The following is a 14,630-nucleotide window of genomic DNA, read 5'->3' as shown; positions in this document are numbered from 1 at the left end:
AACAGATGCTTAGGAAACACAAGTGATCCTGGCTGTGCTACCAGTCAGCCAGTGCCTGGGACAAGTTAGGTAGTCTCCCTAAACCCTCACCCACTGGGTGAGGCTGATGGTGGCACCAGCGACACACACCAGCCAGCAATGGAGAAAACCAAGACATGTGGCATCCTGATCAGCAAGTGGAGAAAGTGTTTCAGGAGGGAAAGCGAGATCAGCTATACCAAGTGCTGCCAAAAGAGGTGAGGCATGAGATCTGAGCAAGTGAGAGTCACTGGGGACTCTATAGGCGTAGCTCGGGGTGGGTGTCGGGGGCAAAGTGAGACTGCTGCGGTTTGAGAGGCAACGGGAGACTCTGGGAAGAAGGTAACAGCCTAGTTTTAGAATCTAATTATAGACAGAGTAATCGATAGCAAAACCTTAAATCCAAGGACAACATTTACAATGAAATGAGGTGACAAGCTAGTCCTATGAACCCCAATCACAAGCCCGTGAGGACACATCAGCAGCCATGAGGAATTGCTGGAATTCCATGCTGGAATCAGTGTCTATGTGAAAGAAGGAGGGAAGCAACAGGACATCTGAGTTCTGGGAACAGAACCCCAGAGTTAACAGCCCTGAGATAGAAAGCACAGCAGAGCCAAGCTGAAAACAGCTGCTGAGGCTGGCAGATTTTCCTACTCCACCTGGGACGCAAAAGTCTAAAGGGACTGGAAGATCAAGCCCCTAGGAATTCTCAACACTGATCTGGCCGGCAGGGCCTCACACTGGGAGAAAGTGCTGGAAAACTCAGCAGGATGGAAACGATAGAGACAAGGAAAGAGAAGGTCCAGATCAAGTAGAGGAGAACAGAGCCAGGATATCTGAAATGTAAGTTGAAATATTTTTTAAAACTTCACCAAAAGAACAGAACAGGAAGCTCTGCGTAGTTAGAAAAGTGATCTGAACCAAGCTTCTTTCTGAAAGTTCAGGAAAACAACTTCACATAAAAACAAGCAACTGTAAAGTATGGAAGTCAAATCCAAAACAAAGTTACAATAAGAAAAACGAGAATAAGGAGGAGAATAACAACCCCAGGACAATGAAAGCGTGCCAGAAAGACATGCAAATAGAATAGATCCAAACTGCAACCTTCTGCTTCAAAATAAGAAAAAGACAGTAAGAAAATGATATAAGACATGAAAGAACAAAATGAATCAGAATTTGAAAAACTCAGAAATGAAGCAACAGAATTCAGGAAAGAAGTTGAAATAAAAGAAAAAAATCATTTCAGAAATGAAGACCAAAGTAGAAGGAATGAAAAACTGAATAAACGTAAGAGGTTATGCTTTAAGAGAAACAGAAGGTGGGAATAGGAAAATGTTTAAAGCCAAAAAGAAATGAGACGAAATAGATTTCAGAGAAGGGGACAAATAGTGGAGACAGGCAAAGAAGATTCAATATGTAAAATGGGAGCCTCCGAAGAAATAAAGCAAGGAAAAAGAACAAATACTAAAACTGTAGTTCAAAAAAATTTCCTGGAATTAAAAAAAGATTTGAAATGACAAATTGAAAAAGCACAGAATGTAACTAAGAATACTGATCCAGACCAACCAATGTCAAACAATATTCTAGCAAAACTATCGAACTTTTGAAAGGAAAAGAAAGAAAAAAATCCTTTGGGCATCTAGGTCAAAAGGGGAAAATTATCTTAAGATTGTCATTTGTATTTTTGACAGCCATGCTTTATGTTAGAAAAAAATTTGAAATAAAATAAACCAAAGAATATTGTTTCCATGAGCCCTTCCTGAGGAACATTCTAGAGAACAAGCTTCTGACAACAAATGAACTAGAGAGACATTGACAAAAGGGCTGGTAACAAGCAATACTTATATAGTTTCTTGTTGAACTAAGACTAAATGAGGGTTGAAAGGGAGAAATATAGTATGTGATGGTCACATGTTCAGGCAATGTAGATATAAGGGAGAGGATGTGGAGAGCACATGAAAAAAATTCTTAATTGTTCTCAGACATTATATGGGTGGTGATCGTATTAGCATTCTGATTCTCAGACCATTGTGTGTGCATGTTGGATAAAGTAAACAAGGAATTATGCTCTATTCGAAGTCTTGTCATCCACTACGTCCTTGAGAACCAGGATTCTCAGTATGAAAGGAAGGAGCTATGGATATAATCGAAAAGAGGTTAAGGAAAAAATCCTGTAGTCCTGAATTTGAATTGGAAATATTAACCTGAGCTCATTAGGCATTCCTACGTCAGTCTGAGCATCTCAGGACTCAGACTATGGTCCTGCAATACCATTTCCCACTGAAAGAAACAAGAGCTTCAGGGAGAAATGACTGGTTCTAGTTCTGAGGCAGGAAATACACAAGAACCTAGAACATCTTATCATACTAGAGAGCAAGGAAGCTATTGAAGGCTACTAGGATTGTGTCAAAAGAACCAGAGGCCAATTGGAAGAGGTTCTCACGGGCCAAAGATGGGACTCTGGGCTACCATGAGTGCACTAATTACAACCAATTGATACCCATGAATATATAATGATATTAAGAACTAAATTATGATATTATGAATTAGTCACCTTCAGTGGCTGATAAGGAATCAATCTGTTATCTTGTCAACTAGTAAATAAGAGAAAGACCCAAGCATTAATACTGTTTTTCCTTTATGAAATGTACCAACTGGGCAACCAAAGAGTAGATGAGGGGAAGCATTTCTTTATAAATACTCTAACTAACTAATGAAAAAAAATGACAATAGAATTAGACTATCACCTTTTGCTGCCCAGTAGAAATTAATGGACATTAATGAACATCAATTACAACGAATAAATGAGAAATAAATGACAACTATACTCTCACAATTTGCCACTCTCTAGAAATTAACAGACCTAGGCCATAATAATAAATGGCTCCTCACATCACAAAGAGTGAGACAAGCAGACTTTATGTGCTTACCAGTACACTGCATTGGACCCATGCCACACATCTTTACAGAGAAAGACAACTAGTTCAGAAAGTCGGGCTACAAGGAATGATGTGTTTCTGATGTAAGGTAATACCACCACCTACTGTCTTGCCAAAAGGATTAAACCTGAGTCTGATCAAGTCTCTGGACCCAGCTGCCAGTTTGCGGACAGCAGAGAACAGGAGGGCATGTTGAACCACACCATGAGTGCACAATCACAAAATCCACACCATGGGAAACTACAGCTCAAAGTCTTGGGTTCTTCAATACACAAACTGCAAGGAAAAGAAAGGGCTGAAAGAGGGAACTATAGATAGAAAAATGAGCAACACTAAAACTATAGTGTCTAGGAATGCACATTTATGATAAAACTATAAATGCAAGCTAGTAATTATTGTGAAAGTCAAGTGGGTGGTTACTTTTGGGGAGAGGGAAGAGGCTCTGACTGGGACAGAGCCCCTGGAGGAGCTCCTGGGGTGTGGGTAAGGCTCTACTTCTTCACCTGGGTGGCAGTTACAAGGGGGCCACATTGGAATGACTCCCTGAGCTATACATTTGTTCTATATGACTTTTCGTATCTGTTTTATTTTACAATTAAAAGGTCGGGGAAAAAAGAGACAATGGGAGAAGAGGAAGCGGAAGCAGCAATTCAAGGCCACCTTTATGAGGAATTGAACTTTAAAGGAGAAGGAAATGGGATGGCAATGAGACAGGGGTGTAGGACCAAGGGAAACCTTCACTTTTGTTTGTCTTTCAAGTGAGAAATATCACAGCTTCACTGTAGGCTGATTGGATTTATCTAATAAAGACGGAAAGGCTGACCATCCAGAATGGGGAGCCAACCACAGAAACGCCAATTCCAGACAAACAGCAATCTGGCACATTAAATGAATGTTGACTGGAAATTTATAAGTTGTAATTTTATTTGTATTTAATTTGTAAATGTGTTTTGATTTTATAGTTACAAAAGAAGTTGGATCCTAGATTTATCCATAGTAAAAATAATCTAAACCAACACTGGAGGCCTTAAGAAAGTTTTTCTTTTAAAAAGGATCTTACTCAATTTGGAGAAAAATTTCTGTAACAATTCTTCTCCATAAAGAGTTCAAGAAATCCTTTTGTAAACTAAGAAATTATTCAGGCCTTATGTTCCTTATTTGTAAAACAAAGGAGATGAATTAGAGAGGTTCTAGAGCCCCTTCCAGCTCTAACTGGGAAATTCAAGTTTTCTAACAGTGGGTTTGCTTGAAACAAAGTGCAAACTGTAACACAAACAACAGACACATAACGAAAAGTGTGCATGCAATTGTTCCTCAGTTTTCTCTCCTTTAAGTGGTACTATCTTAAATGTTTTTATCATTCCTTGTAGCCTAACTTTCTGAACGAGTTATCTTTCTTTATAAATATGTGTGGTGTGGTCCAATGCAGTGTATTGTTAAGTGTGACTTGTGCCAAGTGTAAAGATTGGTGATCAAACATCCACAGACTTGGTATTTGGCCTTAAGGACCAGGCTTTCCATCTCTAGCCCAGGGTTCTTTAAACTCCTCTTTGGTCCTCTACTAAGCTCCCGCCATGTTCCAAAATTCTAGCCAGTTACATTCTCCCAGACACCATCCAGGCAAATTCAGTGGTGGTTGTAGCCCACCTCCAAGATGGTCCCCAATCTCCTACCTCCTGGTATTCCCACACTTATATAGTTTCCTTTCACACTGTTAGAGGGTTGGCCTGTGACTAATAGCATCAGCAGAAGTGACAGCATTGTCACTTCCTAGATTAGGTTACAAAAGATTGTGGCTTCCGTCTTGGGTTCTCTCTCTTGTCACCTGTTCTAGAGAGAGCCACTGGATACTGGGGACATAAAAATAAAATGTACATGTACCCGATCCTCAGGGTGTTCACAGGCTAGCAAAGGAGACAGACACTGAAATAGTTTTTAATTGCTTTCCATTTACCTCTTATTGAAACATTTATAGTGGCATAAATATAGAGGGTGCCAAAAAAAAATATACACACATTTTAAGAAAGAAAAAAACTGTATTAAAATTGTAATATTCAATATATACTGATAATAAAAGATGAATACAAGTCATGCGTATACATTTTTTTGGCACCCCTGGTATATCTGGCCAACAGCAGCAGTAATTAAAAATAATTAATAACATGACTGGCTAAATCCAGTCTGAGATATCAAGTACATAGTTAATCTCATGACTGGATCACGTGTGGTTAGGACCCCATCCAGGTGGGGTCCACCTGAGAGACCTGGGTCTGAGTCTTAGTTCTAGCCTTTACTACCTGTAGGACCTTGATTGTGCCTTTATTTTTTAAGTTTCAGGATAAATGGAGATAGTAATAGTACTTGCTTTTAAAAGACGATTATGAGCAGTACTTGAAACAATATAGTTAAAGCACTGAGCATATCGTAGGTTCTACTCAAATGGCAGCCAATTATACGTATTCATCATCAGCATTTGAGTGGCTCCTGAATTCCCGGTGTTGACCTCGGGCTATCACTATCGTTATGATCTAACAAGATGCCACTCAGGTCAGCTGGCAACTTTAGAAGCTGCACAGTCCACGTGTCACAGGTACTACGGACAATTCTGTGGAGGCCCCAGTCTGCACCTTCCTCCACCTGGTGGCCCTTCACCCCTCCTTCCTACCTCCAGCCTACCTCTGTTGCCCATGACTGTTACAAACCTGGAACAATTGATTTTATGTGGCCACTTGACTGGGTCACAAGGTACCCAGATATCTGGTCAAACATTATTTGGGGTGTTTTGGATGAGATTAATCTTTAACTCCATAGACTGGTACAGCAGACTGCCCTCCCTAATAAGGCTGAGCCTCACCCAATCAGATGAGTGGAAAGCCAGAATAAACAAAAAGCTTGACCTTTCCCTGAGTAAGAGAAAATCCTTCCTTCCTGATGGTCCATAAACTGGGACATGGGCTTTTTCCTGCCTTCAGACTCAAATGAAAACATTGGCCTTTCCTGGGTCTCAAGCCTGTCAGCGTTCAGACTGCAACTACACCATCAGCTTTCCTGGGTCTCCAACTTACTAACTGCATATCTTGGGACTTTCCAGCATCTATAATTGTGTGACCAATTTCTTATAATAAGTATACACATATACACACACATCTTATTAGTTCTGTTTCTCTGGAGAACCCTGACTAACACAGTCCCATTTTTACCCTGCACTGCTTACTCACGTTACCAGGATGACCAGGCTGCCAGTACAGTTATGGTCCATGTGTGGTATCCCCTAGAGTTGTGCAGTGCACAACCTGCCTGTCTGTATGTTGCAGCTGTTCTCTGATCTCCCACCTCAACAACCCTCAGCACTCTCCATGGAACTTCACACTTCCCCACCTCACCTTCCCTCCCAAGGCTATGTACTCAGTACTCAGATATGGCACTGGCCTACCAACTCCAAATGTCCTGACACCTTACCTCCAGGCATACAGCGGAAGCCATCTCCCTGATAACCAGGTTTGCACTGGCACGTGAAGGAGCCAGGAGTGTTGTAGCAGAAGGCATCGGGGTGGCATCGGCTTGTCTGGCATTCATCCACATCTGCAAAACAGCACCCAGACCCAGGGACAATGAGATTTCTTTTGGAATCCATAGTTTACACAATAATTTAAGCCACTGGCTCAACTCTATGGGATCTTGTTTCTGACCTATTAACAATGATTTAGAAGTCACTCAATATATATTAATTATCAAAACACTAACTCCCCAATTTCTGTCTTGTGTGTTTACAAATGTGTTTCACTTTGATGACAATATTTTCATAAAAAAATCAAGCTTGCAAAATGAAAAAAGGGAGGATTCTTTTGCATTACAAAATGATCTTTCTCATCATAAATAAGGGCTTCAAAAATGTCTAAGAGTTTGCAGACAAATTAACTGCTTGACAGAATAACCTCAGAGACCAGAAAAAATTCACATGCTCAGTAATGAAGAAATAGCCTCTTAGAAATTATAATCTACCTTAGGGAAGCTTGAACTTTTCAGAAATACTCTGTGGTATAAAGTTAAGCAATTTTGTAAACCAAAGGACCACAGTTATCCAACTGTGTTCAGTTACCTACCTAAAATTATCTATAGAGTACCCTGGCAGACAACAATGGACTGATCTCAGGCCTGAAAGAATTGTATGGTGTCATTATTCTCTGACTCTGCACTCATTTATTCAGTAAAGGGATTCACTTTTTTTGGAGCAGATGGTTGGAGCGGGCCAGGTGAATGGCTATACACGTTATTAATGAAATGGTTGGACTACTTTAAGCTCCATGAATGCAAAGATGGTTTGACTTTTCGTGAAAGACAACTCTGTTCCTAGCAGACAGCAGGTGTCTAACAGTTGCCTGAATGAGCAAGTCACATGGAACAAAATAGTAGGGGGAGGCCAAGTGTCATCCCCAATGAAAACAGGTCTCAAAAAAAAACAACAACAAAGAAACACACATAGTTCAAACTACTCGACAGAGATAAAATGTAGCCCATTTACCCAACAGAGTTGAGAAAATAACTCTCTTATTCACCCTGAAAATAACTCAGGGTGAATCAGTAATTAGCTTATGATAAGTACCACCTAGGGCATTTTTCAGGTTACACAGAGAAATATCAGAGCTATCACACACCTTGGCAGGCCCGGCCGTCCCCAAAGAAGCCTGGCAAACAGGAACAGGTGTAGGAGGAGCCTCCTGTGTAGACACACTGGGCCCGCTGGGGTATGTCACAGTCGTGCAGGCCTGTCATGCAGTGATTGATGGGGCGCTGGTCCACAATAGCTTCAAACACAAGGTGGACACAATGTTTGAAGGGAGTCCTCTGAGCAGGCCCAGGGCCCTTCCAAGCTCCTCCCACACCAGTGGTTTAGTCCACTGGGGAGATGGTGCTGGGACCCCAGACCTCTAGGCATTTCTTCAGCTTCATGCCCTGCTCCCCACTAGGCTGGCACCCCCATCTGTCCTCCAGTTTCCTCAGCTGGACTCTGCCTCTAATCAGTCCTCATAGACTGACACCGTGGTCAATCTCTCAGCCTGGCTTTCAACCTGTTTTGCCCCAGGGCTCTGTCTCAGGCCACTCTCCACACCAGGTCCCACACCCGACACCCCCTTCATCTGTATGTGGAGCTAGAACATCGCAGCTGCACTCACTTCCTAGGGCAGCTCTGCTGGAGGAGCATTTGGAGCTAAGGATCTGAGACTTCTGCATGGTGTCTTTAACTTTGACCTACTGGGCAGGTGGAACCGTCGCTACGAATGCCAAAGTCAAGGTCACCCATTTCCCACCAAGGAAGAAATTTCCCACCAGGGCAGTGAGCAGGTATGGTGGAAAGATTGGGTCTTTGGGACAGGCAGCCCTGGGTTTCTACCAGGTACACATGTGTCCACCACATGGCTTTGGGTAAATCCTGTAACTCTCGGAGACTCACATTCTTCCCTTGTGAAACAGGAATTACTTCCAGCACACCAAGCAGAGGGAGGCCCAGTAAATGGGACTATTGTTTACTAAGGGTCCTGATGACAGAACTCATGGAATGAGGGCTCAGGAAATGGTGAGTGACACGTAGGTGAGTCAATAATACCCCACCTGTGCTTCTGCCTCAAGATGGAAGTCAAGGGCTGAGGTCGAGAGGTGACTTCCAATGGCTGGTTCAAGTACTCTGGGGTTCCCATGGCACCATTTAGCTTCTGGGTTTAAAGCTCTAAGTCCCAGTACAGGGCCCCATCCCTCACAATGTCAGAACACAACCCTTTAGTCCCTCCAGGGGGTCTGAGCGTCTGGATTGTCCCAGATGCAAGAGGACTCCTTGCCTTTCTCTTCAGTGGGTCCTTCCCAAAATTAATCCAGTTTATCTTTCTCCAGTGCTGAGAGAGAGAGAGAACGAGAGAACGAGAGAGCGAGAGAGAAAGAGAGAGAGAGCGAGCAAGGGAGAGAGCTGTAAGCACTGTCGGGGGAGGTAAAGAAGGGGATACTTCAAAGGTCTGTACCAAACAAGAGGTGAGCAAAGGATTGGCAGATGGAGGCCCAGCCTGTGCACGCAGCAGCTTAGACTCCTAGTCAAGAATGTCAACTACCTCCCACGCGACCGGCACTGTCGCACCCAGTCTCGTGGGCCAAAGGGTGGCCGGGATTTAAATTGCTACAAGTGGTCCCAATTTCCGTGTGGAAAACAGTAACCTGGATTATATCTACCAGTCCATGGGCACTGTCCTGTTCTCTTGGACCCTTTTCTCTCCTGGCACTTTCCATCATGTGTAATGTTCCTCCTTTCTCTAGGGTCCTCTGCCCCAAACTCCCTCAACTACAAAATGTGAAAGGAAACGCTCTCAAAGAGGTGGGGACCCAGGAAAGGTAGGAAACATATGTTCAGACAGAACAACCGGAGCTGAGCCTCCTCCTTCTCTATTTCTTACATCAAATATTTGTGATTTATAGCTGGTAAGGGAACATTTCATAGATCGTTTGCTCGAAGCCTCTCTTTGTCTCACCCTTACTAACAGAGGAGGACCTGACTGCAGGCATGTGGAGGTCATGACGTCCCCTGGCCAGCCATCATCTTCACGTGGGTTTCTATAATCGTCAAATCACTTATAGCAAAAGGCAGTTTATAATTTAATGTTTTAAATCATGTTTTTCTTTATGTAAGACCATTTTTCATGCCAAAGCACTTTTCTTCTCAAAGCTTTAAAAGCCAGCTTTACAACTCCGGACAGTTTGGTTCTAGCCTTTTCATTTTTAAAATAAAGAAAGCAACTTTCAGTGACTGTTTCACATCAATTAAAATGAAAGTCCTTCCTAAGGCTCTTGACAGCCCGGGCAGTTTTCCTCAGTCATCACACAAATGCAGTTCCTCGATGGTCTTCCTGATTATATCCATTCAAAGAAGAGTAATTTTAAAACCAGGACAGACTGAGCCGCTGGCCCAGCCACCTAAAGGAGACCTGATATGCATGAGGGGACACCAGTGTGCCCAGCTGTGCTATCCTCAAAGGCTCCTGACCTTTCAGAGCTGCAATTTCCCTGCAACTCTGACCCTACCTGTTCAACCAATGGGAAGCTGCAAGGTGAGATGAAGGGGAAAGTTCTGGAAAGGAGAAAAAACTGGGCTCCAAACGGGAATTAAAAATTAATTACAATTAAATTGTAAATTGGGGTTTCACTTCCCTAGGACCATACCGATGAATAAGCAGAGTGGGTGGCTGGTTCTGAGGTGCTGCCACCCACCTGACAAAGGTTCCCAAGAGCCACCTGTAGGTTGGCTGGGCTGGGAAATGAGGGAACGAGGGAGAAGGAAGGAAATGCTGAGAAAGAGGAAGGACAAACTAGTGAAAGAAGTCACATAATTGAAAGGAGAGAAAGGGCAGGGTGTAAAGAGCTCTAAGTACAGTGGTCTCACACAGCCTCTGTTACTACGATCTCAACAACGAATGCCTGAAAATGATTTCCCCTAACAATATAACAGGGAAGGGAGGGAGAATGGGAATACTGGGTGAGGCAAGGCTAAGCCTCTAGCCTAAACCTAGCTATGTCCTGCCTGACAGGTGGGCAGGTGTACGAGGCTGTTCAAAAAGATGCTGCAGAGAGGGCATGGGACCTCAGACTTCCGAACGCTCCATACACCAGGCCACATATTGTAGGGCTGTGTCCACTCAGAGCTGCATCTCCATCGCCACACAAAGGTGTTTCATAGGCAAGCTGAGGTCCATGTTTCCTTTATGTAAACATACTCTGCACATTCCAATTAGACATAAAAGTTTTCACCCAGCAGAAAAGAGAAAGTCACAGGTTTACAGAAAATACCAAATATGGACTTCCATGAAGCAGTCCTTCCCATGGTGGATTCCACACTTGCTCTTAGCCAAAAGGCCGAGAAGTGATCCATAATAGATTCTAATCACAAACAGATAATTTCCTCCAGCCAGCCCACGTGCCCCGCCTCAGCCCCAGCCCCTCACAGCTGGCAGGGCAGAGCCGGCCTCCTAAACGTTCCAGATTCTTTCCTCATCTTTCCCTGCTCTGACCCAGAGAGAAACTTTCCCAAGCCAGCCTTCCAATCAGGGTACTGTCCTAATAAAGAATTCCGGGGGAGGTGAACCTGACCACTAAATTATGCAGTGAGAAGCCAGAGTCGGATGCCTCTGGACAGACTTGGTTTGACCCAGTGAGCCATCTCTCCACACAGTGAGTTGTAAAGGAGTTCACGGAAAGGGGTGAAGAGCCCAGTGGCCGGAACTGCACAGGGTCTGCAGCAGAGGGAGAAACAGGAAGCCTCACGATGCCTGGTCTTATAGAACTTCATGATCTCCAGGCGGTTTTCATACTTGTTTCTGAGCAATGGGATCCCAATAAAATCTTACTGATAATTTGACATATAGAAAACTGGAGGCCTGGAGGTCGGGGCACAGAGGACAAGAGTCTGCCCACGGCTTCCTTGTCGCCTCTTCAGCAGCTCCTGAGCCAGCTCCAAAGGCTCATGGGACACAGTAAACTCATGACCTAGTCTGGTCCCCTCACTTTACAGGTGAGGAACTGAGAGGTTAAGTGACTTCCTCAAAGTCAAATGCCTACGAGTAGACATTTGCACTCTATCCTGCCTCTCCAGTGAGTGTGGACGTCAGGGATGGTTGGATCCAGAAACCCAGGGCACCGTGCCCACCACACTGACCCAGGACTGCACTTTACCACCCAAAGGGTCAAGGACCCACTACCCAAGTTGGAGCTGAAATGTAATGGAAATGGTGCTGCCAGGAAAAATAAACCTTTGACTCTCCATCTTAAACAGCAGAGAAGGAAATCAGGCCAAACACATAGAAATTGTTCTCTATTGAAAAAAAAAATGCAAGGAACTTTAGGAGAGCTGAAATCTCAACTCTGTGCAAAGAGACTGGCCTCTCTCAATTCACAGCTGTTTGGGTCATACTCAAACTATGAGAACTGCTTGTTCCCTCCCACCCTCAAGACTCCACCTCACCCTGCGAGCTTGGCAGCCTCATCCAAGCTTCAAGATGGAACAAACAGAAAGCACGCTAGGATTTAGTAAACAGCACGGAAGGGCAAGGAGGTGGGTGACTGAGGCAGTAAAAGAGAAATCTGTTTTAAATTGGGAAGAGATATTGAGTTCAGATGGCCCATTCAGCACACTGCTCTCCAGACTGGAAATCTCCAAGAACCTTTGAACTTAAAAATTTTAGAACCAACAGGTCAAAGTGCAGCAGTAAGAAAAAGTGGAAAAATTCAAATAATCTGGCTCTTTGTGGCTGGCCCGTCATCACCATCACCAAAAGCATCATCAACCTAAAGCATAATTAGCTGAAGTAAGACCCTCTACTCACTCACTCTGCTGGGGCTCAGAAATTCTGTTACGACCGCGGCTGTAACATTGAAATCCCTAAGTAGAATGGCCCAAAAGGGAATGTGAGATGTAAATCAGAAAGAATTCAGTCCAAGGCAGGTAATGACACAAGCGCCTACAAGGTGGTCCCTTCACATGAATCTCAAGGCCACTAATTTAAGGAGAAACAAGTCTAATTGTTTGAAGAGCTGTTAAAAGAAAGAAAAGAATTAAAAGGAGTTCTGTAAGAAGGGAACGTAATACACAGCTTGCAGCAGGCGAGGTGATGGTCTTACTGGTGTAGACAGTAACAGTACTTATTCCTGGTACACATGATGCCCCAGGGAGTTGGAAGTCGGGGTCATCTTTATAAACTGGCCGCCCAACTCCAGAACCTGGCACCTCCGCTCTCAGCCAGAATGATTACCTGGAGCAATACCTTTTACACAGGTCCTAACATACACCATACGAATAAAAATTTTGAAAATCCCATCGACCTACAGAACTTACCCACGCACGTTCCCTCATCTGAAAACCGGTAGCCCTGCACACACTCACAGCGGAAGGTTCCTGGGTGGTTATTGCAGATGGCGTGGCTCCCACACGCCGAGGGCTGTTCTGCGCACTCATCAATATCTACAAGCAAGTGTTTAAAAAAATGAAGACCTGGTTTAAACCTCTTCATACATCACTAGATATAACACAATAGACAGCACCTTTACCTGCGAGTGGACCTAAACCCAGGCAAAAACCCAAACCAAATGGTATTCAGCTTTTTAAAAATATATTGTAATGAATATTTCTGTAAAATGTTTCGGACACCAGATCTCAGGCAAGAGGGCGGCTCCAGGCACAGCTGGAAGGTTCTGGAACAAAGCCCCTCCCGAGGAGGCCACTTCCACGAGCTGGAGCTGGAGGTGGCAGGGTTCAGCGGGCGTAGACTTCACTGCTCCATCCACCAGCTGCTGCTCCAACCTGACAGAAAAAGACCATTCGGCTCCCACGGCTTCTCCGCCACAGCTCAGAGGACACTCCCAGCACAGATGTCTGCGTGCAGGGTGCAGACGGCAGGGCCCCACGGCTTGGACTCCACTGCTGAAGCACACTAGCACAGAGCAACAGTTTCGAATCCAAGGGACAGAACAAAATCACCCGGGGAACGTTTCCAAGTTGCATGCCCCCTGGACAGCTTTCTGGAAAGGGAGGCTGTGTGTTTTGAAAAAGCTTATAGATGATTAGCCGGGTGCTCTTCCCTCACGCCCTATCTGGAGAGCCAGCGGCAGACAGCGTCTGGGGACCCATGGGATGATGGTCCCCACCCCAACCTCCATCTCCAGGCAGGCCGACATAGGATGCAAGCTGGGCTACATACCTTTTCTTTCGAGCAAGTTCCCCGCTAATATCTCATGGTCCTTGCAGTTTGGAAATTCCTCCTAATGTCTAATTTAAATCTTCCCTTCTATAAACTGAGGCCAGGACTTTAATCCTTTCTTTAGTGGAAGTAGTGAATTGGCGATAACTGTCTCCCCTAAGACACCATAACATGTGCTTGGAGATTATTGTTCTTATTAGTGAATATCTGGGGAACCTCATCTCTGGAAAGAGATTTCCTGTCACATAAATCATTCTCTAACCCAACAGGAAAATCCTGGATGATTCTTGTAATTACTGCTTCCTTTTTGACTTTTTTCAGAGTGGCTACATATTTTCAACAACTCTACGTTTCTCCAATTTAACCCTTTTATAAAGGCCAGGCTTTGAGAAGAGTCTCATGAGTGATTTGTTAAATGCTAGTGCGTACTCCAAATTACTCAAGGGACTATCTGAAACTATCTCTACAGACGCCCAGCGGAGAAATATCTGGAGGCCATTCTCCCAGGAACTGGAGCTCGGTGACTCAACTGGAAATCTCCAAATTACCGTGAAAGGCCACGCTGCACTGCAGTGTCTGACCAGCCCTGTGGATGTCCTCTATCGTGACATCAATGCCATCCACACAGAATTACAGCGGCTCATCCTCATTTTCCTGAGGCCTCTCCAAGCCAGAATAACACATGAGTGATCTGCTTAATGCAATTTCCTATCAACAGCCTACTGTCTCAGTGCATTAACACTTTGAGGCACACCCTAATGACCCAGAACAAAACATAACCTGACTGGGAGTATACCCACATTCCACAGTGTTAATCTGCCAGAACGAGGACTAACCACAGGACGAAAGCAAGTCCACACATGACCACCTGTCTTCCTGAGCGAGGACACCAGAGGGTTTTCTAGGAGAGCAGCGGATTACATCAAGCATGCCTGGTTGCTCC

General features: G+C 44.2%; 1 protein-coding gene across 1 annotated transcript in view; it reads right to left on the bottom strand.

The window, feature by feature from the left end:
- Positions 1–14,630, bottom strand: part of NID1 (nidogen 1) — a 71,571-nt gene that overhangs the window by 19,351 nt on the left and 37,590 nt on the right. The window contains exons 10-12 of the mRNA XM_033099442.1: positions 12,826–12,951; positions 7,616–7,765; positions 6,420–6,542 (exon numbers count right to left, since the gene is read on the bottom strand). Of these exons, the coding sequence (XP_032955333.1) occupies positions 6,420–6,542; positions 7,616–7,765; positions 12,826–12,951 (399 nt within the window). The remainder of the gene's footprint in view (positions 1–6,419; positions 6,543–7,615; positions 7,766–12,825; positions 12,952–14,630) is intronic.

This window comes from Rhinolophus ferrumequinum, chromosome 27 (genome assembly GCF_004115265.2).
Source record: "Rhinolophus ferrumequinum isolate MPI-CBG mRhiFer1 chromosome 27, mRhiFer1_v1.p, whole genome shotgun sequence".
In the NCBI taxonomy this organism is placed as follows: Eukaryota; Metazoa; Chordata; class Mammalia; order Chiroptera; family Rhinolophidae; genus Rhinolophus; species Rhinolophus ferrumequinum.
Note: the sequence above shows the minus strand (reverse complement) of the source record. Positions and strands in the feature narration are given on the sequence as shown.